Source organism: Falco punctatus (assembly GCF_963210335.1).
Source record: "Falco punctatus genome assembly, chromosome: 12".
Classification (NCBI taxonomy): Eukaryota; Metazoa; Chordata; class Aves; order Falconiformes; family Falconidae; genus Falco; species Falco punctatus.
Window position 1 is genome coordinate 17697480 of NC_137592.1, and position 25385 is coordinate 17722864.

Here is a 25385-nt window from a genome sequence, read left to right on the forward strand (position 1 = left end):
GAAGGTGGTGAGCACACGCAGGCAATGAAAGAAGAAGAGCTGATTAGTCTAATAGATGATGTCTTAAGAGATGATGATAAGAACAATGACGGATACATTGACTATGCAGAATTTGCAAAATCACTGGAATAAGGTTTTGCGGGGGGCTTGTTTCTCCTTCTAACTACATGGAAATGTGAACCAGTATAATGTGATTCATTACTGTCTCATATCAACCTCTGTGCTGTGAGAAGGAAAGGTGTCCAGTTCCAGCTGATTTTATGTTGTATGTGTTAAAAGACTGGCTAACTCGGAGCAGGAGCAATGTTTGACTAAACATGGCTGTGCATTTGAATCTTGACACATGGAAGTGTCAACAGTACTCCATAGGGTACAGCTGGCAAACTCTTTTAAGCAGCTGTGTATGAATACTAAATAGACCATATACAATCTAAATTTCAGGTTTTCTGTCATTGGATTATATAGTACTTGTTTGCTTTCATCTTCTATTTAAATTTATAAAATACCTAGAAAGCAAGAAAAGATTATTGCAAATAGTTGTATTTCAAGGATAAATGACCTTACCTTCCCACTAATTTCGAAGGAAATTTGCATATAAGTACAGGTGCTTGAAACAGCAATTATAGAGGAAAAGCGTTTGAAGGTGGTTTATGTTTGAGGTCTGCGTGATACCATATGGACTTTAACCCAGACTTTGAAGAAACTAAGTATTTTTAAATATATGTACTTCCTAGCATACCCTTACATTTTACATATAAATATATATACACATGTTTTTCAATTGCTTCTCACCCTTCACAGATTTACTTTTTGTGTCTTAATTTACTGATTTTTCCCCCACTACCTTCTGTGGTGTTTTCTTAAGAAAATGAAAGTATTTTTATTACATTCATATGTTGTATTAATGCTGTATAGCATTTACTAGAGTAGCTTCTGCTATCTCGTTTTGAAGATCACATTAACAGTTTTACTGGTTTAAATATAAAAGCTTGTTCAGTTTGGTTTTTACAGTATTAGCCAGCAGGATAATCAAAGTGAGCAAGTAATGCTGCCTTGTTAACATTTAAGTTCATATTCCTTGAGACTTAAGTTATGGTATTACTTTCAGGAAGTATTTCATAACTAGCAGTTTCAAGATACTGAAGTCTTTGCAAATTAACATGGTTCTAGGTTTATTTTCACTGTCTTGACTCAACACTTAAATAGTCAGACAGTTTAAGAATGTTAGAGAAGTGACATAGTGCTGTGTTAATGATATTGGTGGCTCACACAACTGAAATCTTAAATAGCATTCAATCATTATCCATTAATAGAGAATCTAAATGTTAGCCTATTTCTGTAAAATTTATAAAGAACTATTTTCTGTACAAAATTATTCTTATACAAGAGAAACACAATTGTAAAAAATTATTTCCTCTGTTTAAATGTTTGTGCAATGAATCCTGAGTGTCGGACTCTTTTTCTTGTACTATTTATTTTGATACCTTTGTGGCCAGGTTTGTGCTGCTTGTACAAGCAATAAAAATAAGCTGAGGCTTGTGAACTCTGGAGCTAGACACATAAGGCTGGAAGTTCTAGTGGGAAATGTACCTAATTTTCTGATGTATTTTTTAGCCCATCTCTGATGCTAGTAGTCATCTTAAAAAGAAAGTTCTTTCAGTTGCAGTTACAGCATTTTTAAAATACCTCTTTTGAGGGTAATTGATCTGGAGCAGATGTTAACCTAGAAGAAAGTATAGAAAATGCTTCTTGGGTGAGAGGGGAGAAGAGGGTTAAGCTCCTCAGCTTTGAGCACTTGAAGCAGGTTGCCTGTAGAACTGCCAGCTCTTCCGTGCTTCTGAGTTTTGGATTTATTTGGGATGAAAGAGCAGACCAGGGAACTGAATTTATGCAACTGCTTTTAAAAAGTTATAGTTTTCTTATCAAGCACAGCGTAAACTTAGTCCAGAAGCCACCTGTGAGGCCGACTTACATACATATATTGTATTTATATACATACTTATTAACTCCTATTTTATGTGGCAAAGGACATGCACCATAGAAGCCTTATATCAGAAATAATTATGATAAGTGCAGGTACTATGAACATTGTTTACCTGCTATTTTAAAACTTTTTTTTAAGGGTTCAAAAGTATATACAAACAGAAAAATTATTTAGCAAAAATGGAGAACAAAATTGGCACCTCTGATTTCATGATACATGAAGAGAGATCAAATCAAAATTTCTGCTTTCCTAGAAAGAACTGTTCAAGAAATGCTACCCAAGCTGCAACCTGCATCATCATGTCTTTACTCGGCCTCCTAAAGCAAATACACATACTTAAGTGCACTTAAAGATAAATGGTTTAACAGCTGTCTAGGGAGCTTTCTCAGTTACAAAGTAGAAAAGTGCAAAATTGCTGAGAGCGATGGTGAGTCAGACTTTTTTTAAAAAATATAACCAATTTGTGTGCTAGTCGGAACTCATGCCATACCCTGAATATGCTGGTACAGGTCATATATACATACAGTATTTTCCATTTCATATATGTAACGCAGAAAACACAGCCTTTACAACAGAAGTACTTGTTAACTATAAAGCTGGTTTAGCTTCGATAGAATGGTACTATCTTCATTTCACAGATAAGGTAACAAGGCAGAAGGGGTGTATGATTTACTGAAGCCCAATCACATCCCTGGCAGAAGCAAACCGGGAGAATGCTGTTGTGTATGACCTTCGCCTCTTCCGAGTCTGATCTCAAGGGATGGAGTTTGGTTTTCCCCATTAGAGGAGAACACATCTGGCCTTGCATTACTGTATACGATGTGCCCAGTTTAAAGTATCTAGATTACCTGCTTTTACCTCACAAAATATTCCTTAATGTAGGAGCTAAAGAAAACAGGTAAACTTGTTCTTGAAGTACTCCTACACTGAGCGGTATTTTTATTGGTCAGTCTAGGACCTAGTCTGTGTATGAAGGAGAAAAATCTTAACTGCTTGTCCAGTGTCTGTCAGAATGCTGTTAATGACAAGAATGACTGCCCAGAACTTCCAGCAACAGCTTTGTCTGCCTATTCATGCAGACTTTGCTACCTTTCTTTTTATATTCTTTTATTAATCACCTCTAACCTCAAAATGTCTTAGACCTGTTAAGGAATGTTTACACTTACAAATCCTGATTTCATCTAAAGTATTTTTCAATATTGCAGTTCGCAAGCAGAACAGTAATTCAGGAAAAATGTCATGATCGCTACAGCCACTAGATAGCGTATTGACACTGCACATTTGTTCCCTGCAGTATGTAACTTGGAGTGATTTTCAACCTGGCTTTCTCTAAATCATCACCACTACTTGCTCCCCTGTCTTCCAACACCACATTGCCAGTATGATGCCCACATTGTTATTAGTTTACACCTGTCATAGAAATTGACCACAGCGTGGACTGGTTACTGGTAATTAATTTTCATTGTTGAGGGAATCCAAATCAACTTGAAGTGATAGTAAAGAAATGTGGATTATAATATTGTCAATAAAAATATTTGTGTAACAGGAAAGCTTTTGAATATAAGCACTAGGCTTGGCCTGACTTCTTGACCATCTCTAGTTGGCCTATGAGAGGTCCATGAGGTATCTACAGTGCTGTCAACCAACACTAAAGAATACTAGAGGGCTTTAGTAGGACCTAAAGTCTTCCTGGTTTTGAATTGGACATCAGTAAGAGCTTCTGTCACTGTTCTTACAAGTTAATAGGTCCAATGTGGTCTGATCAGCTATTTTTGCTTAAGGTGAAGCTTGCTGCTTTGTTCTTCGTCTCCCCCGTTATGATCTCACTGTCTGCCCATTGCACCATGAAACAGCTGCGTAATGTTTTAAGTCTTTAGTAAAGAAATTAGGGTGAGGATCATGGCATACCTTAGTCTAGATTATTTATTATCACAAAGCGTTTGTGTTCTAAATGTGTTTCATCAGCACAGATCCTCTGTCCACTTTGAATGAGATCCATTATAAGGGCAGTTATTAATGCTTTACAGAAGCTTTCTCTGAAAACACATTTTCCTTCCCATTCTTCATGCTAAATTCTGAACAGCAGTGTAAATCTTAAGGGCTAAGACACACTGTAATTGTCACTACCTTCCTCAGCTGAGCAGCAGTGTTACATGTAGATAGAGGGCAGTGTAACATATGACTCGAAGTCTACTACCAGATTTGACATTTTAGAAGAAATCAGTACTGCAGCGAATGTAGTGTCAACTTCTGCCACTTGATCCAAGTGACTGACAGCACTAGATTTCAACAAGGCAGATGTCAACAAACTCAGAGAATGAGTGAGGAAGATCTCGTAAGAGGCAAATCTAAGGGAAAAACAAATTACAGAGAGCTGTCGGTTCCTTCAAGAAATGCTAATGAGAAACCAAGTGCAACCTATGCCATTTTAGAAGAAAGTAAGGAAATTCAGCAGAAGTCAGATAATTCACAACCTTTTAATTGACTGCAAGCATAAGAGAGAGATATGTGTAAAGTAGAAACTAGGTCAGCTGGTTGAGAACCCAGCACAATACTCGATTCATTGGGGGGTTGAGGGAGTGTGTAGTTAGTAAAGACAAAGTGCACAAGATGCAATTAGCAAAGCTTGCCAAAAGTAAAAGGCATTTTACGTTTAAGGTTGTAAGAAAAAAACAAAGGGAAGTTTGGACCACTACTCAAAGATTGTGTGTGTGTGCTATCAGCATAGGACATTAAGGAAGCTGAAGAGTTTAATGCCCTTTTTTTTTTTCTCCCTTTTACATCAACCTTTACTACAAAGGTCAACAGAAAACAGACAGTGCAATTATTACCAGGAAAAAGGGGTAAAATTTCAGCCTCAAATATGCTTAGCAGCCTAAAAACCTGCTTAGAGAGTAACCAGTTAAGTAAGATGTTTTCCAGTTGCCTAAGTCTGATCAACTTCACTCTAGGAGTCTTAAAGGGAGGGTGAAGTAATGGCTGCAGATGTCATATAGCTTGAACTTATTTTATTTTTTGCAAAGCCTTTAGCACTACTTCCTATAATATCCTCATGAACAGTCTAGTGAACTGTGATCTAAATGAAACCACTGTGGGAAGGGGCAGGAGGTCAAGTCTGGTTGGTTAATTGTATCCATGGGGTAATTCCATCGTAACCTATCAAAACACACAAGTTTTGCAAGGAATTCTGTGGGTCTTGGTCCCATATAAAGTTTTATTTGATGATTTCATTGAAGGGGCATACAAGATGGAATATGAAGTATGATTATTAAACTTGCAGATGGAGCAAGGATGGACTGCAGATGTTACAGATGCTAAACCATCAGAATTTGAAATGGTCTTGATATATTTAGAGAAGTCACCTAAAATGGACAGAATGCATTAGTGCAAAATACCATGCTTAGACAGAAACACCCATGTGTACTTGTGTAACTGTAGGTACCAATTCACAAGAGAAAAATTCCAGGGACTGCGGTGAAACAAGGTGAACATGAATGGCAAAGCCCTGACATTGGGGTGTGTAAAGAGTCAGTGTGGGCTGATACCCACTGTTAAAGATTCATCTGGAAGATGTGGACTGTTAAGTGCACTGTACTGCAAGAAAGATACGAACTAGTTGGCAAGAGGCCAGAGGAGATCAGCAAAAATGGTCAGAGGTCCAGAAAACATGAAGGAAGATTTCAAGAAATTGGGGGGGGGGGGGGGGGGGGGGGGAGGATTAGTTCTGAAGAAGTAACAAATGAGAAGAAGGAAGGTTAATAATCTTCAGCTAAAAAGCTTTGCAAAGAATAAGGAACTGATAAGTTCTTAGTAGAAAGATCAGGAAGAATAAAACATAAAGAAGCATAAGACAGCTTGGGAGATATAGATTAGACACTGGACAAAGCTTCAATATCAACAATAAGGTACTGACATGATTGTAACTTGGTCTTGCGATGGAAAGGTGGAGTTAATGACTTCTCCACATCCCCTCTGGTGAAAGCCTGTCTCTCGGTGAGTCTGTGACTGTCAGCATCTGTGTGAACTTGTAGTGGGAGGAGAAGTCCCTTAAGGTGGGTTCCACAGCTGAGAGCCAAACATAGGAAGCCTGTGCTCAGCTCCAGCCAGATCTCAAGAGAATTCTTCTCCAAGATCACAGACCATCCTCCTCTGTCCCTGCTGCAAGCCTTTCCTCTTCTCCTTATCATCTCTGTACCCTCTTGCTGAGCCAGCTGTATTCCAGTTTCCCCCTAATCCATGTAGCTGTCTGTTTTAAATCTCATCTTACCATCATAACCCATTTTCCCTCTTGAAAGCCCCAGAAAGCTTGTTTGTCACTTCTGCCTTGCAGTCAGGCAGTTCTTCAGTCCCAGAAGACAATGGCCATTTGGACAGTCCCGCTGCGCTATCCCTGTGCCGCGTGGCAGAGCAGCCAGCAGTGTGCAGCTCAGTCCTGCCAGGGTATGCCCGCTGCCAGCAGCATCCAGGTGCAAAACCCTACCAAGTATCTACCAAGCACATAGAAAACATGATTGTCAGGAGCCAGAAGTGAACATATGAACTAGAATGGGAGGAAAAAAGCATATCCCTGCCTCCAAGATAATGCTTTGCTTGGGATTCAAGTCCTAGCTCCGGAGCACAGAGATACCAAAGCTCCTTCACAAAACAGAGCAACAGTAAAAAGAATCTTTAAAATGACAAAGTGAATTCCTAGCCCTGTTTTCAGCAAATAGTCAACTCTTTGTTGACACTGAGAATGTAGCCTAAGAGCATTCACACCGAGTCAAAACAAAGGTCCATCTAGCCCAAGAGCTTGCTTCAAATTGTGGCCAAGAACAGATGCTGATGGAATAATAAACAGAGAAAGCATGGTGTTGTACTTCTCCCAGATACACGCACAGGCTCCAGCAATTTGTAGGTCAGGAACCTGACTTCAACAACAAAACCAACTAAAGTCAGGAGCTCAGAAAGATCAAGGCTTAAATGTTTAAAAGTCTGGCAACATTATTAACTAAAAACAAGGTCCCAGGGGACATCGGCCATGTCCCATGGTCAGTAGCACATGCAGGGCAGACTTTACTGTTGCTGTGCTGTATCCTTCAGTACGAGCTAAGGGGATGATGCAGTGGGTAAGTAGTGATCCCAGGAGACCACATTAATGCAGTGGTATAGCACAACTACACTGTTTCCAGATGTCACATTCTTCTTACTTGAAGTGAGAGACACTGAAAATTGTCTAATGAGTCTGTTTGCCTCTGGTTTTGGTCAGACTTCAAGAACTGTCTTTAAAAATTACGAGAAAGCCCTAAGCACATATTTTGAAATAAAACCTATTTAAGAATAGAACATTATGCCTCAGAACTTACTTTGTCATAAAACCAGAAATAAGCCACAAAACATATATGCTGAAAAATAATATTGACTTAAGACTTCTCATGTGTGGCTTGCAACCATCAGAGACTGACTTATTGCCACACGTCATGGCAGGTAGGAATTTTTTGACCCGGGAAAGAGCACTGGGATGGGTAGAATGAGATTTGAATGCTGTTCCCTTTGGGAGAAGTCTCCAGGGACTGCACAGAAGGGACTGTAAAGCCGTGCTGTCAGCTTCAGCACGGATTGCAGTGGGAGTCAGGAAACACACAGGTGAGGATTTTAGGCAGCAGTGCGTACAGATAGGACTAGTCTCAGGGAAGCAATGTGTCTGTTTTAAGATACACGCAGAGTTTTTTAGAAACCTTACATATGCCACTATAAATTTATGAGCACGTTGGCACTGACTAGTTAACATCTCCAGAGAACACATAACACGTATACATACACACACTGAGGCAGGAACCACTTTCAGTAACCAAATAATTCTGTCACCAGACAGCCTAAAACTATTCAAAGGCACCATTTCTAGCCAAGACCAACAGATCTGAAATATTTTTTTAATCTCTAGGCAAGTGAATTTTCAGGATATGACAAGCCAAAAAGCCTTTAGGAATCTTTCCAAGCAGATGATCTCATTTTTTTTTTAGCCATCATCTCTCTTAAACACCTTGACCAGTTTCCTTCAACTCTTCCAAAAAATCTGTTCCAGAATAAGATTATGCCTGTGAAGTTGTAGGTGTATAGGGCTAATTTTGGCAAAGTAAAGAACAGGAATAAAATCAAGTTTATAATGGAAACTTAAGGACATCTGCAGTTTACTGAATACTGTTCAACCTGGTCTATATAATGCCTGATCTTTCCACTGCAGCAAAAATATAAAGTGCTTTTATTATCACCAAGGGAAAAGACCACTTCCTCCATATGAAGTCCTACCTATTGAGACAAAAAGAGCTGGCAGGTCATGCAAGTATTTTTGTTTCCTCCCAGTAAAATGTTTATAGGATCCAGATTAATTTCCTAAGGTCTGGCTTGAGGATTTGTGCAGAGTATTACACCATGTTGGCAGTGCAGAATGATGACAGTTTCTAACTGCAGATGTGTCTCTACCACAGACCTTATTAGAACTCTAGCATGGCATTGACATACCCAACCAGTTTTAAATTGGCCAGCTAAGGTACTGTTAATGCCATGGCAACGCCATTACAGAATCCAGTACAACTGCAAAGCCCACTATAAAAGCAGGCTACAGTAAATGGTCAGGTATTTTTTGCAGGCCATCCTGAACACTGTCTTCCTGGAATAATGTTACTAATTAGACCCAAGCCTTCTAGTTTAATGGAAATTCAGGTTTGTCAGAGCTCTAAATCATCTGAAGGTCCAGTAGCGTGAGTAGTGAAATTAAAATATTCTGGGTCGTTCTAAAGTTTACCTCTAGACAGTTTGTAGCCAATAGCTCCTACAATTCACATCGATGCCCAGTTTGGGAAAATATAACACATACAGAGTTTTTACTGAGATCTGGAAATTTTCTGGGTTGCACAATGGTTAAGGAAAACCTCCTCTAGGGACCTTACACAAGCCTTCTCAGATTCCTGTGGCAGTTAGAGGTCCTTTCTAGGGCTTGTAAAGCGGACTAATAAAAATATCTGTAGGGAAAGGGAGAGGGTTATATAGGCTGCAGATCAGAGAGCACATTTCCACCCAAAGTGCAATTCATCTGGTGATATTAGTCTCAGAAAGAACATATCATCCTCAAAGTTACTTTTGGTCCACTAAACCCCACTCCTGACCCACAGTCATGCCAGTTATTTCTGGTCACCAAATAGCCTCCCAACACAAGCATCTCACCAGGGGACAACTCAGTTCAGCCTGAAAGCTCTTCCTGTTGACCTCTCCAGTATTGTTTGGAAAACATGAGAAAAAAAATAAATGATTCAGTGGATCAAATTAAAGTAATTCTAAAAGCTGCCAAAGTAACTCAAGTCCAGGAACTAGCAGCTTCAGCCTGGTGCTCAGACCCACAAGGAAAACTGGTCCTGATTCTGTATGACAGGGAATGCCGATTAGAAATATGACAACTGGACAGCAGTGGAGAAGGTAAAGGGTGAGCAGAGGAGAGCTATAAAAATATATACCCAAACCCAAGATGTGCTCAGACTCAAGCCATTAGATGCCATCTTTGCAAATTGTGCTCCCTGGTAGCGTAATCTCAGTCTGCTTAAAATTTTTGTCAACAGTATGGGCTACAATATGGGACTAAGTATGTCAGTGGACCAAAGCACAGCCTCAGAAGACACTGGTCATTTGGAAAACTTTAAAACTGTCAAGGAAGTCTACCAAGTTGAGAGCCTTGAACATGAACCTCTTGCACTCAAGCTGTTTAGCTGCAACTCCAGCTTTGGCCTGAACACTGACCACAGGGGAGCATCTAACTCCAGGTGTTTTTCCTGCTCCCTCAGGAAAGGAGAAATGTACAGTTACTCTCTGAAAGTTTGTGTTCAAGTGACTTTTCAGTGATCCAGGAACTTGGAAATGCCATGACTATTCATCTAGGCCCTTTCACATACAAAACCTCGGTTTCTGGTGACATATGGCATGGGAAATTCCAGCTCAAGCAGCTGAATCCTGACAAAATTATAACAATCAGAAACCGCCTTCAAATGGAAACTGTTAGACAGCATTAGCTATTGGGCCACTGTCATTTTCACAGCCAGAGAGTGATTTAATCTGTCAGTTATGTGAACACTAGGAGTAATGAATAGGTCTTTGTATTCATTCACAGCAAGTACATACTTAGAATGACATATGATGTTGGTTTTTTTCTGATAGTCCACTGGATCCCTAAGGAGCTGGGAGTTTGCCCAACACAGCTGTCCAAAGCAGTGCCACAAAAGATACCATCCATGCTCAGAAAGAGGGATTCCCAGTGTGGCTGACTAGTGCCCTTCTTCCCCAACTCAACTTGTCCATTGTTACCTATGCAACTTAAATTCCCCATGTCAACAAAGCTGCCCAGTTTTTCCCTCAGTTTTAGCTATCCCTGATGGCCACACTTATTATTAGGGTGGCACAGGGGCACAAATGCAGTTTATCTATGGCTGTCAGCACAAGGTAGTGCAGCCACAGGGCTCCTCTGCAGGGCCAAGCCACATAGACCTGCTAGGGCCATGCTAGCAGCCAGAGTTTTTGGGTGACCACACTGCCAGAGGCACTCAGCTGTGCTGGCAGCACAAGGAGCAGAGCAGGGGCACAGGGCTGCCCAGCCAACTGACTCCTTTGCAGAATGACTTCTCCCCGCTTCATCAGTGAGTACAGTCTTCTGACTCCTTTTGTTGCCGCAGCAGCACAAAAGGATGGAACAGGGCCAGCAACTTATATCATGCTTTTACCTGGTGTAACTGAGAGCAGAGTATGCTCTCCACGTGTTCAAAAAAATCCTTTAAGGCTGGTTGCAGCTCTGCCAAGCTCTGGTGGACATAGTGGTCCACTCTTCCCCAGCAGCTGCCTGGGCTGGAAACTGGCTGGGTATAATCCTCTGTGGAACAGAGCCACGGGGGGACAAGAGTGAGGTTTGACATCTGGCTAAAGTCCTACATTAGCTTGGCTTTTCTAACCCTCAGGAAGCCAGTGGCAACTAGTCCTAAGCCAAACTCCTTCTTCATTGCCATATATAAAATGCTAATGCACACCAAGTCAAGCAAAATTAGATGATTGTAAAGCTTCCAAGGGTATTCCAAATGCCAGCCAAAAACTCTCTGAAGTCTCACTTTTAGATTACTACATGCTACCCTACAACCCTTCCTCCCAGGACAGGTACAACTTCTGAACTCATCTGTGTTCTAACTGGTGTGAAAAATTAGAGTCTTTTAACTGGCCACACTTCAACAGTTCTCATTTCATCTTGGCACCACCCCCAGAGATGATTTCTGCTGTTGAGATTAATATGGCTTACTTATTTTCCTCTTATTCTTGTGATCGTTAATTTCTTAGCACTTAATCTCAGTGTGGACAAGGTGCTCAGTCAGGCCCTAAACAACATGAATTATGTTTTTCTTCTTTCTTTTTGCTTCCTGAGCTGCCCTTAAACGTACATACTCTTGACTCCTAAGGGTGAGCTGATCCTGGGAGGAGGTGCAGCAGAGAAGAGATCTGTGTGGGTGTCTGGGGGTGGTGGTAGGATTTGGAAGGGACAGGAAACAGCTGTCTCCACCAGCCTGTGCTGGAGAATTGAGACATTATGGCCACAGTGCGAAGGTTTGACTTCCTGCTGGGGTGTCCTGCCCCAGCAGAGCATGGTGCTACCAGTGGGCCACAACCAGAGAAACTGGAGGAATCTTTCCCTCTCTCATTTTCCTGCAGGTCAGACCTAGGTTTCGGGAGAGCACCTTTCCTCCATCCTCAGTGAGCAGCTTGACCTAGGGCCCTATCAACCTCTACTTTGGAGTATCATGAAAGGTTTGAATGGTGTTGTCTATCGCAACCAGAAAGCAAACCATTCCTCCAGGTGCAGGACTGTCAGGGCTGGCTCCTAACTTTTATCTTATCTGGGCACTGCAAGAGAAACTGTTGAAGTGCTGGCAAGCCATGAACTATGAGTAGGCACTTAAATCCATCCCTATTCAATGAAATGACAGGAATGAAGTGCTTAGAGCTAAGTGTGTGCTTAAGTGCTTCACTGAAAGGCATAAACCTTGAACTGAGGCAATTGTCAGAGGACAGGAGACAAGGGGAGGAGGGAACATTCATCTACAGCCATTACTTCTGAAGGCACAGGAAGGGGTCTGCTGTCCAATATCGGTAACACCAGCTGCATTGGGAAACCACCAGACCAAAGGTGAAGTTAGACCGGGACGCTGCATGGGTAGCATTTGCCATTTAAACATTGCAGAGAAAGACTGCAGAGAAAGACCATGCAGTACTGTACTTGTAAAGACGCAAGTCACTTCAGGCGGTTAACAGGTTCATTGAGCAACCATTAACACAGATAATTAGAGAGAAGGTACCAGTTTCTCAGTGTGTTGTCTCCTTTTGACAGACAGCTCCCAGAAGTCATGCATGATTTTCATAAGGCGAGATAATAAGCTGTCAGTCATAGGATGCCTAGAGTGAACCACACAGAAAATCAACATGGTATGAAAACAAGAAACATGTCAAACTTCAAAAACAGTTTCTGTCTTAAAAAAAAGGGGGGGGGGGGGGGGAGTCATTTGAACAAGCAAGATTTGGCTTGCAAGTAATATTCTAGCCCTCAACAAAAAAGGAGGAAAGTATCTGATTCTGGAGTGGTTTGACAGGAAACATGCTGAACTTAACTCTTGATATGAATTTGCCCAGTGTCGTCCCTTGCTCTCCAGGCTGCATGACTTCATCCTCAGCTCCTCTTCTTCCCTGTAGACATCAAGTTAGAGAGAACAAGGAGAAGAAAGGGAGAGCGCAGGACAGTTAGGTGGGAGGAAATCACAGAGGAACCATACATAATACTTCTATATGGTGAATCTCATATATCATATGCATGTTTTGACTCTCAAACACTTATGTATTAACTTACATAAATGACAGGGAAGACTTAGATGGTCATCGAGTCCTATGAGCACAGGACGTCACCTCAAACAGAAAACATGTAAGAAAACTCATGTAACCCATGGCGGTTGCCAGGGTGCTGTGTGGGCTGTGGGGATGGGCTGGGGCATGGGCCCGTGGCCTGGCAGAGCTGTGGGTTGCTGCCACCTGGCCCTGCTGCAGCATTGCTGGGGCAGGGAGCTGACATGGTCTCCTGGGCCCTGAGCAGGGTGTGCAGGGGCTGGGCAGGGACATTAGGGCCCCTGAGTGCCACCAGGGCCCTGGCAGCCGTGGCCCAAATGTCAAAGATATCTCAGGTCTATGTGAAGAGACACGAGTTAAAGGCAGGTTGTACAGATATTGCTACCTCCAGCTGTTTTGGGGTAAATCCAGCAGTGGTGGTAAAGGGAGGATGTAAACTCCACGATCCTGATCCACATGGCAAAGATGCCCCAAGCAGGACAGACACTGTTAGCCGTGATGAGCACCAGCACCTCCATTCCTAGCCATGGGGGAGAACAGGTTTTTCGTGGCTGAGAGCCTCAGCAGAAGGAAGGACCAGCTGGAGTCGAGCGTCATTCTCTCCTGCCCCGCTCTCACCCCGCTCCGGTCCTGCCCGCGACAGCGCTTCCCCGGGCGGACAGGAGCAGGCTGGAACACTGAGGCCATCGCTGCCTTCTCAGGCATTATTTGCCTTGAGGAGGACCAGACACCTGGTTTTACTCAGGTGGAATACCCTGCATTAGGCCTTCGTTTACTTTTTCTTTTTTGTTTTGGTCTTTTTTTTTTCTCAACAGAGTGAGTCAAAATTGTCAGCAAGTGACAGTTTGGGTTGCTGGGCTTTAGTGGTTTTTAGTTTTCTCCCCCCAGTGATTTGTGCCAACTGTTACTTCATGCATATGAAACAGCTTCCAGCCTTTCCTCACTGGTGTGAAGTAAGAGTTTGGCACGTGTTGAAAACAAGAGCAGAAATTAACTTGCTCTCTCCCATCTTTAATGTCAATACCCGCCAGTAATTATTTGGAGAATTAAACATGTAGTCATCTTGCCGTCACCTTAATTCTCCACATTAAAAAGGGATTATATAACAAATTAGCCTGATTTAGTCTATCTTCCAGGGACTTACCCAGTGGTTCGCTGCTCTTTATTAAATTAGCAGTCAAAAGAAGCTTCTGGCTTTCAGACGTGTTATGAAATCCTTCCCAAGTCGAGGGACCGGTGCTAGGAGCTGCTGAAGTGCTTACTGCTCTGGAACCACCTCTTTGGTACCGGCGGCGCCCGAGCTCCAGCTGACACACTGTGCAGCAGCAACGTGCGTGTAGGCACCTGTCATCTGACCTTCCGACATTCGCCTTCCCTTTGGAAAAAACGATCCCCCAATTCACCGGGGTCACAGAGTCTTCAGGCTCTTTCCTGTGCTCGTTTAAATGTCACCCAGGTATCGGGTTTGGGGTATGTGACAATGGAGTCTCTGCTAATTCTCCCTCTGGTGACGGCTTAGCGGGAAGCAGCCGTTGCAAAGCACAGTGAGATGCCTTTCCACCACTTGTGCAAGAACATCTCCGTTGCCTTCGGTGACAGGCATGTCTGCTGACCAGGAGGGTGAGTTGTAAGACACAGAGCGTCTTATTCCTCCTCAGCTGACTGTATGTTGGAGAACTAATGCTTCTTTCATACAGAATTACACAGAATGAAGTCTGCTGATTGCTAGTCATCTGAAAGCCTGATGCAATGCCCACTGAAGCCAAAGACTGTTTTTCTTCTGCCTTTATAGGCTTTGGATCATTGCCTTACTCAAAACACTAAACCTTTGAGTGTTTCAAGCTTTAGAGTCAAACCCCCTTACTTTCTGCATTCTTTGCTTTTAGCTGTAACAATTCCGTGTCACCACCACAATGCTAGATTTGATGGCAAACAGATCTGTGAACCACTACAGACACAATCATATTCTCCTGGGTTTTTCCCTTTCCTTTCTTCAGCTTCTCCCTCGAGGGTATAAACCCAACTGCTCCAGATAGGCCCTTCTTATACTCATTGGAATTGCAACTCCATGTTTTACTGTGGTAGAATGAGATAAATATATTAGCAGTGCCAACAGATAACTTCTACTGAGACTTACAAATATTAGATATTTTTGCTTAATTTTAAGCAATAATTCCTGGGTGTCTTACAAAAAAAAAAAAATCTATTTTAAAGAAAAATGACAGATGAAAACACACACACAAACAAAAATTACACTCTGGTTTTCCAGGACTAGACAGTAAGTCTGACCGCCTGTACACATCTTCTCATTAGTGTGAGTTGCATGCCTTTGCAGCTGACCCTGAATTGCTTGTTGAAGGTGTTGGCCTGAAGTGCAGGGTAGCTGAGCTCGCCCACGTATCTGCACTACTTTTACAGCACAGGCAAGGAAAGGGTGCCTGTCCTCACTGGGCTTGCAGCAGCGCTTGCCTGAAGAAGCCCTAAAGGACTGATTGCTGATGACAGCTCTGAGGGCTGCCTGCCATCAAGGTTTTCACACCACAGGCATGCACACATGGGTACCTCATGTGGGACTTCAGAGGGTGGTTAGGGGACCACAGCTTTTGGTCACCACTGTGGAGGCTATGGGTAAGCCAGAGGCGGAGGTATCTGTGCTCTGCTAATGATCCATTCCCCATTCCGTAGGCAAAACAGAATCTGAAGAAAGAAGAAAATACAATCCCTTGTTTTCAGAGCTACTGATACAGCTACCGATTGCAACAAATAAATGTTCTGGTCAAATCTGGCCTACGCTACAGCAAACAGTTCTTGACTGGCAAGGTTTGGAGATGACCACAGTTTAAAAAAACCCATCTCTGTTAGTTTTGATTTCTGTCATTCTCTGCTATGTATCTTTTTTGCCCATGCGGTCACCTCCTGACCTGTTAATGCATGTTGCTTTGAAAAAGCTCAGTTAAGGAAAATTCAATACAAAGCCACATTTTGTTCCCAGTACCCTCATGCTCTGCCTACCACAGTTGTAAAAGAATGGTGTTTACCCAGCTGCAGAAATTATCAGTAATGTTGAACTGACATTGAAGTTTCCCTTTAAAAAGTCTTTATGTGGGGTGCTTTTCTTTTTTTAATCAAAACCTGATCCTGTCAGATGCTTTGTTTTATTCCCAACAGCCTCTGACTTAAGAACAGCTAAACATTCTCATGGGAGGAACATATTGTACCATGCCTCAATATTCATCAAAGTAATTAAAGTCACCCAAAGAGGAATTAATTGGTCCTAAAATTACATACAATTATTGAACAATTAAGCAATATTTCATCTGAAGTTGTTCATAGTAAGCAAAAACTATGTGCAAACATGCAATCTGAGATTGAAACTCCATGTACTTGCCTAAGGAGTGATTGCTTACAGCAGATAGGCTGGATAAATAAAATAAAGAACCCCAGTCCTCAAGTGACAAACCACATGGGTAGCAATAGCGGTTCCTGCTGCCTTTGGGGATCTTCACACCCAGAAATGGAAGAATTTGCAGTAATTGTCCTTCCAACCATGCTATTACGTGCAGTGTGAAAATAGTTTCTTTCAAAACGCCTCCCATCAAAAACTAAAAGCTTCTACCCACTCAGAGTGGATATATAAAAAAAAAGAGGATGCCTTACAGAAATGGACAGGGATAAGGAATCTATTTCTATAGAAAGGATTCCTACACATATAAAAGTAATGACTCAATATTTTGATAATGTAAATTTTTTCCTCATTTTTACACTTTTTCAGGATTTTACAATGCTGATTTAAACATCTGCGATTCTGCAGCCTGGTTTAATGTGATCTATATGTAACATGTCCCACCAGTGATGTGAGCTACATGCTCCCCTGTGCCAATACACACAGCTTTAGTTCAAAGTGCAGCAGCTTGTACTTTTCCATCTAGTATTTTTGCTTTGGTCCCCAGTGTCAGGCAGTACTGTAATAGTGAAATGTAATTGCAAATATTACATTAAAAATGTCTCCTGTTCTATAAAACGTGCTAGTCCTGTAAAAGTGAAACCCTGTTGGAATCCTGATAACTCAACAGGAGGCAAACAATTAGACACTGGCAGATTCTGTAGAATATTTGTGACCTTCGTTTTTAATCCAGCAGCATGGACAGGATGGAATTGCATTGGCAAGCCCACACACTTGTCAAAAATATTTCAGTCCCCCCAGTGCACTTACATGGGATCCAAAACACCACAAACAACTTCTGACCTCTCTGAGCAGTGATCACCCCCAATGATGGCATTCTACAAACTGGAAAAATAAACAAAGAAAACTAAAATAAAGAAAACTGGTTTTATACAAAACAAAGGCAAACAACCCAAAAATCTTTCAAAGGAGGAGACAGAGCCAAGCAGCTATGTACCAGTATATCTGCCTCAGAGGGATTTCCCACCTCCCCTCAAAAAAACCCCAAGCAGACTATGCATTCGTTATCCATTTAAATGTCTTTTCTGCAATGTTTTGCTTTTAAAAATGAGAGGAAAGGAGAAGGAGATAGAGATTAAAAAAAAAAAAAAAAAAAAAAAAGGAAGAGGAAAATCCCATCGTAAAGTGTTGAGGGACGTATTGCTCAGTGAGGGATGTATTCAGAGAGGTTTCATGGAAGTTCCTCCCATTAATCCTGTTGGCAGGTACTAGAAATTGTGTTGCAGAGCTTCTGGGCTTGCACGTACTGGATTGCTACAAAACATCAGAGCAATGCCTGCAGCCAGAAAGAAAACTAACTCTAGAGTACATAGGAATGAAACTAAAGAGAATGACAAGAAGGTTTTAAGAGCAATATATTAGGAAGAAGACAGAAGCAGTGAAAAAAATGGAAGTGGAAAACCCCTTCAAAACCATAAAGTCCTAAGAGATCATTCGGAAGTGTCTCCTCCAAAGCAAAATGTTCCTATTGCCTCATTTCACTGACATTGGCATTTCCATAGGGTCTGGGATCTGATCTGGCACATGTCATTTACAGAAGGCTTATAAAATTTATTTACTATAACAGCACACAAACAATGATGTACTATGGATTTTACATGAGTCTTTTATTTCTCCACAGAAGTCAATAAAGTTGTGCCAGCAGAAAAGTTGGCTTTACATACACATAAAATATTTTATCCCAAAGAACAATAGAAACTCTAATCAGACTGCTTCACTTTAAATTGTTACAAACTGCAATTAATCCGCTCAGACCAAAAAGCCATACTAATTCTTGACTGAAAGGCATGTCCTTAGATTTCTGAGTTGTTTACGTGTAATGCAACATGACAGGAATTTGTGCAGAGATCAGAGAAAATGAGTTATTTAAAATTAACCATTTGGAATCCTGTCTATGGCTGTTTGCAGTCTGCAGTGGATTCGCAGGGCTGATTACATGGACTCACGTGGCATTTGTAGGAGGATTTCTCATATTGAGTTGTTCTTTAAAGAACACTTGGTAAAAACTCGCTGCGCTTTTGGGTGTTCAGGTCTAGGGAGCAAGGAATTCTGTATTAACATCCTCTGTTTCTAGCAACAGTAAATAATACATCTGAAAAATAGAAATATGTCAATTGTGTTAAGCAGGACAGGTAAAAAGTAACGAGATTCATACCTTGTATGTGAAATGTGGCAGTTACCTCCCGCAGTCCTTTTACTGTGGGATGCTGAGACAGACGATGGAGCCCTGCAGAATGGCTGGGCAAAAAGCAGCAGCAGGGCACCACAGGGTCTCACACATGATCACAGGAGATGCTGTGCAGAAAGGGAGGAGATTTGCTTAGGTAAGTACAGCAGAAGATCCGTCAGTGTGCCTGCACAGTGACTAGTTGGTGTGAGCTTGGATGTAGAGAGTCAAGGCGAGCATAGGATCCAGGCTCTGTGCTCGGGCCTGGGCTGTAGGCAGATATATCCTACTTAGGAAAGTTTCTTCCATTGTGCAGGTTTTTTTCAACTCCTTAGTCTAGCAAGCTAGTTAGAAAGCAAGGCAGGAAGGAGATCTTCTCTCTCCAAAAGCCAGAAAGAATTAGATTGAAAACATGAACCATGACAGTTCAGAAAACAGGAAACAGTTAAAAACATCCAAGTATTTGTTTGTTTGCATGTTTTAAACACTGGCAACTTTCACCCAATCTCCTGATCTGGGGCACAAATAGATATTTGGGAATGAGATTTTTGAATGTCTAAGATACATTTTGGGCCAAAAATGAGTGATGGTCTTGTATGTCAATTTAGGATACCTCAAATAAATAGTATCAGGGATGAGAGGGCAGGTACCCAGCATTTGCTGTCACTTTACAATGTTTCAAACTTAGTACTTGAAATATTAAGAACCCCTAAATCAGCAGGAGCTTTTTAAATCTTCATTTAAAACTTTTTCTTTGTCAAAGAAGAATCTTTTTCCTCCAGAGAAGAGCCTCCCCATCATCTGGGAAAGTCTATTTGATGATGGGAAGGGGAGGAAAATTCATTAGACAAATGAAGAAGGCAACTGGAAAAACTGAGTTCATTCTCAAAAACTTCATATGCTCATGGAAAACCAGCCAAAAGTTAGGGCTTCAAATGATTTGGGTTTGGAAGAGGAAGAAATTATATTTAAATACATGGTGTTAAAAAAGACAAGTTTTGAGACAGATGTCATCATATCTTCCACTGACAAAGAGCTGGTGCTGAGCAGTGATGACAGCAGTCACCCTTGGCGGGTCTTGGTCCCCTGGCAAATTCTGTGACTGCTGTCAGGCACAGAAGGATTCTGTGGTGTCTTTGCCTACCCCAGCATCCTGGCTACCTTTCACGCAGCTGCTGTGCTGACCTCCTAGTTGCCGGTGGCCTGTGCCCACTCGCTTTGCTGTGAGATGGGACTGGCCATTGGCATGCTCAGGGGTTTGCTCAAGACACAAACATTACCTGACTTCACCTCCTGGTGCAGGGGCTGAAGGGTGGCATGCTTTGCCTTATTTACTTCCATCTTTTGTTTTTGGAGAACTGGATTAGCTACTGGATTTTCTCATGGAGTTGCTTCTATTTACAACTATTGACACACAGCAGCTATTGCTGATCTGCAGAAAAAGCACTCCAAAGCACACAGGTGTCTTTCACTGGAGATGTGTTCCCCCATACAGAAAAAATACAGAAATCTGAGAGGGAACCACAGAAAGAAACACAAACCACAGAGCAAAAGTTCTGTTCATCTCTAAACTAGTTGTCCCTCAATTAGGTAATTAGATCTGTAAGAGAATGAAAATGCCTCTACAAAGATAGTGAGATAACTCTCTTCATGTCTCAGACACTGAAGGAAGATAGGTTCAATAAAGCCAGTGGAAAATTATTAATAAAAAAGGCGCTTTATGTGCTACTCTTGTTTCTCTCTCTAGCTTCTCCTTGCTGTTTGATCTGAGTTAAAAAAACCAACTGGATCTGTAAGTAGAAAACCTGCATTTCTAGCTTTCATGCTTGCTTTGAAGCTTGAGTCCAGTAAGTGAAGACCAGTGAATTTATAAGGCATATTCAAGCTAGTCCGTAGAGACAAGTTTATGAGACTCCAAAACTCTGGCAAGCATCTGCATCTGTTCTATTTACTCAGATAACACGAGAGAGGCCACACTACTAAAACATAGCATGAGTGAGTTACTAAATTAGGTCATTCAGCCCCAGCATTAAACTGGTGGTGATTATATATTGGTTTATTTTATTAATGTAGGCAGTTACCTCTCTAATGGGACTCAGATGATGTTCCTACTGGTAATGGGAAAAATAATAATCTTTTTTAGTTCTTACTGTCTCCTCCCTTCTCATTATGTATCTGAAATGGCTGAAATCCAATGGCTTCTGAAAATGTAACCTCTAAAATAGTGCTTTCTTAAAACCAAATATAAAAACACAACAAAAAATATCCCCTGAACAGCTAAAAAAACCCATACACAACACTGTGAAAATCTTTCTCTCTAAATAGTTTCTCTGATGAATACAATAACGGAAGGAAACAGAGTACATTGAACAAAATCTATCCCATGTTAATTATGTTGCTTTTTCCCCTTAGGAGAGAGTATTGGGTATATGGCAGAATACAAACTGCTGAAATTAAAATGTGCTGCAGAACTGGAATCTTGTTAGTCTCTGCTTAATGTTTAGCCTTTCACTCGTGAGCTGGGAAGAGATGGCAGTTCGTATAGGAAACACCATGTCTCTGCCAGGCTACACATGACAGGAGTGATCAAACAGTCTGCACCCAGTACACACACATGCACTCATTCATGCCAAGATAAGAAAATGTTTTGGGGGCTCAAACATACAAGCAGCTGCTGCAGCAATCTGAGGTAATGTTGCTAGTCCCTCAAACCTCCTTTCAATGCTGTGGAAATGCAAAGGAAAACACACCTCCATGAAATTCTGTATTTTGAATATAACCGAAATAGGGATTTTTGTCTAAATTAAAGTATGTCTGCCCTTTTGTTAGTGGCGCTTGTCCAGCTAGATAATGAGAAATCCACTTCTTATTCTTCAGTTATGAAAAGCTGTTATAGGTACATCATATGGTTAACAAAACACATCTACAGCAAAGCTTAATACTTGAAGTTGTCATTCTCAGTTCAGAAATGCTATGTGACACACTAGAGTCCTAGTCATGCCATAGTATGAATCATGGGCATCAGTGACCATGTTCCCACATAAAGCAGATAAAATACCAGAGCTGTTCCTTGAATTTTGCTTTCCAGCAGAGAATATTGATGTAAACAGCAATCCATCAACTCATCCTCTGCAACCTAGAGCATTACCGTTGCGATGAAGAACCAACAGACAGCTTTGTCCCCAGAGCATCCCTCAAGAGCAGGGTATAGCCCAGAGCATTTGCTTTGATCTATCCAGCTGCCATTTGCTTTAAGCTTTTTCCTGCAGACCCAAGTTTCGGCTGGGGAACTGGAGGCTTTGAAAGTCTGGGTCACAGCATGCATGGAAAAGGCATTTTCAAGGGAACTAATCGCCTGCCCTGGTCCAAAGCATCACAAAAAGTTCAAAGGGATCAGCTGCCCATGCTGGACAGGATAAATACCAGCATTTATTACTGATATGAGTCAGCAAATAATTTCTTGCCTTGCAGAGTCAAAAAGTTTGTAGCTGTCAGGCTCCCCATAAAATCTGACATAGAGTCATGAAATACACTGAATTTATCAGTGACTCCAGCCTAGTCATGAGTCAGAGACTCACACTGCTCCATGAAGCATGATAGCCAAGGTCCTTCTGTTGCCAGCTGTAGGACTGGACTCAGATTGACAGAATAATTCAGGCTGGAAGGGAGTTCTGTAGGTTATCTGGGACAATCATTTGCCCAGAGTAGAGCCTGCTGAGGTCATGTTTGTTCAGGGCCTCGTCCAGTCAGGGTTTGGGTATCTCCAAGGCTGGTGATCCCACAGACTCTCTGGGCATCAATTCCAGTGCTGCACCACCGTTCCAGTAACGAATGTGAATTTCCCACATTGCAATCTGTGGTTGGTGCCTCTTGTCCCATCACTGTGTTCCTCTCCTAAGAATCTGGATTCAACTTTATACACTGGCAAGTTTCTCTTGCTGCCTCCAAGTCTCCTCACGTTCTCCATCCTCAGACAAACTACTCTCTCACTAAAACGCTCAGTGAAAATGACCAGGTTCCTCCTTGCTACCATCCTTGTTCATCTTGCAGTCTTCCTTCACCCCTCACTGGAGCCACACTCACTTCACTACCCTGACCAGTGAATGAGGTCAATGCTGAAACATTTTTTTTTAAAGAAGCCAGGCAATCAGCAGTGCTCTACAACTAGGCAAGATTTTCTGAAACAAATACACATGACCTATCGTTTGGGTAGCAGGATGCAGAGTGCCTCAAGCCAGAAGACTTAGGCCAAACTTGATTAAGCCTTCAGCAGGAGAAGACATATTGTTTTCCTGTTATTTTTTCCTCCAGGCTTTTAAAATTCACTCTTTTCTCTCTTGCTGTCTCTGTAAACTTTTGCTCAGCTTGCGTTTCCTAGGCAGCTCATGCCAGTGGGAATAAATCCTGCAATGCCAATGCTCCTTCGCTGAGTCTGCCTTGGCTCAAGGCAAAAGGCTATGGCCCTCGTCAAGATTGAAAGGCTATTCTACACCACATTAGATCAAAAAGTACAAATATTCTCATGTCTTCTTGTCATTCAGCATAATATAAGACTCTTACCTATTTTCTCCCCTTATAAAAAATACATAAATGTGGGGAAAGAAAAGCAGGCCCAGCAGCATGAAAGAATTACAAAACATTCTTGCTTGCTGCTTATTGTCACTCCAGTCATGACCAGTTCTTATGTACACGATTGGGAATTCATATCTATCATGAAAATTTATCTATGGTGAAGTTAGTAGGATGGAGTTTGTATGTCCTGAGGTAAAAATCTACTGCAGTAATTTACTCTGAGACTGAAGTGTCATGTCTAACAAGTTCAGGCCTAGTGAAGACATCAATATACTGTGAGATAAGCAATATCTACCCAAAGGGCTGCTGCTAGTCACTATATCACAGCCTTCTTCTGTATCTCTGAGCCACTAAGTTTATGTTCACTTAATCTATTAAATTTTACACAGCAACTTCATACACTTCAAATAATTTTTCAGTATCTGAAAGGAAAAGTTTCCATTCTCTAGTATTCTGGACTAGCCAAACCCATATTTTGGTCCCAGAATGGCAGGGTTTATCTATTTTCTATCCTGTCATTAGAAAAAGAATTGAAATATTTTTCTTTCTCATTTCTAGCAGCCAGGTATTGATGTCAGTAATCAGTCAGCTCATTATTATTGGAAATAATAATGTTGGCAATAAGCCAAAGGCTGTATTACAGCCTTGAGGATGCTCCCATGCAGCAAAAGCTCTGGAAAGCATTTGGGTGGCTTAGCGAGATTTCAGCATGGCTCCAGGGAGCAAGATTAAGGAAACTCTGCAACCTTTTGAAAGAACATTGTATGTTCTTTTTCCTCACAGTTCCCGTCTGTGAGGTTTCATGATCAAAGCCTCAGCAAACCCCAAATCATAAGGGAATCACTTGCCACTCCACACTGACATCAAGATCCTGTTTCCCACAGAATTTTTGGCTGGTGGCTGGACGGAGGCGTAGGGGTAAAGCAACGTTCATACAACATTGCAGAAATCTAGTCTGAAGTTTTTCACACTTCAGCAAAACTCAAGGCCATTTATGGGCTTTGCTGAACACCCTGACTGAGTTCAGAGTCTTTAGACTGGAAAGTACATGGAAACAAACCAGCAGGATCCAAAACATCAGCTCACCATAACTAACCATGGCAAAGCTCACAAAGGATCAGGTGTCACAGGCTCTCACTCTGCTAGAGTGCTCCCAAGGGTGCTTTGAAGTTGAAGATCAGCATCTGATGACCAGATTCCCTCGGCCTCAGCTTGGGCTGACTTTAAATTCAGTCTGCTCTTGACCAGGACATGTCGGAGCCCTTTGGAAAGGCCCAAGATCCTTGCAATGTAGGATCTGGGTAATCCTTTCTGCCAGACATTGTCACCACAAGACCAAATACAATGGTGGCAAACTGCACAAAGTGCCAGGACCTCATCGTGCCACAGGGAAGCCTTCGTGCAGCAGTGTGAGCAAGCTATTGAGTCCAGCTCTATCAGGGGCACAACACCCAGAAAGGTTTGAGATTATCTGCTCCAGCTCCACTTTAAAACCAGGTGGCTTTCTTCCTCCTGCTTCTCTTACTGGCTCTAGGCTGTCACTTCCTTGACAATTAGAAACTTTCTAATTGCCAATGTGAATGTATTCCAGTTGTTTGTATACCCTTTGCTTAAATAGATCTTTTTCCTCCCCACAGGTTACGCCACTAATGTTCTCTTAGGGAGCATCTGACCTTGACTTGGGCAGCTAATCCCAATCATCTCATTCTGCTGGTTTCCTCGTTCCCTAATACTGATTCTGGCTCTGACTATTGCCCTCCTCAGTGGAGGCATTCCTCCAGGAAAAAAGAGATTTGAGGGAGGAGGGTACATAGTGTTAGCAAAGGCCAAGTTCTTCCTGTCCCCCAACCCCGTTAGGCTGAGGTACTTAAAGCAGTGCTATGATGTTGCACTGGTGACAAGTTTCCCCCTCCCTGGGGAGCAGTGTTCCTGCTTGGATTCTTCCTTTCTGCCTAAACAGAAGATACATCACCAAATGTTGTTGCTTATTCAGGGAAAATTGCTAGTATTCTTTTTATATGAAACAGGTCAATATACCACAGACTTGGAGCAACCGGATTAGAAATTAATAGAAAAAACTCAGGAAGATGAAGAGGAAAAATCCCCAAATCACAACTGAAACTACTCCTGCCCCCAGTCTTACATTTAAGCCAACAAATATATTAAAACTTGTTTTTAACTTGTAAGTATTGGCAAGCAAAGCCAATCCTAGAGCAATCACAGAGCAATAAAATAGCAGCCATAAAAAACAGATTGGATACTGTGAGATAAACTCCTGCACATCAATTTAATCAGTTAATAAC

General features: G+C 41.8%; 1 protein-coding gene and 1 long non-coding RNA gene across 2 annotated transcripts in view; one reads left to right on the forward strand and one right to left on the reverse strand.

The window, feature by feature from the left end:
• The window catches only part of MCFD2 (multiple coagulation factor deficiency 2, ER cargo receptor complex subunit), a 3901-nt gene extending 2461 nt beyond the window's left edge, over positions 1–1440 (forward strand). Inside the window, exon 4 of the mRNA XM_080408345.1 lies at positions 1–1440. Coding sequence (XP_080264471.1) covers positions 1–132 — 132 coding nt within the window. The 3' untranslated portion in view covers positions 133–1440.
• The window catches only part of LOC308072034, a 69611-nt gene continuing 44382 nt past the window's right edge, over positions 157–25385 (reverse strand). The window contains exon 3 of the long non-coding RNA XR_013931460.1: positions 157–25385. This exon is cut by the window's right edge and continues 4386 nt beyond it. This is a non-coding gene — a long non-coding RNA (uncharacterized lncRNA).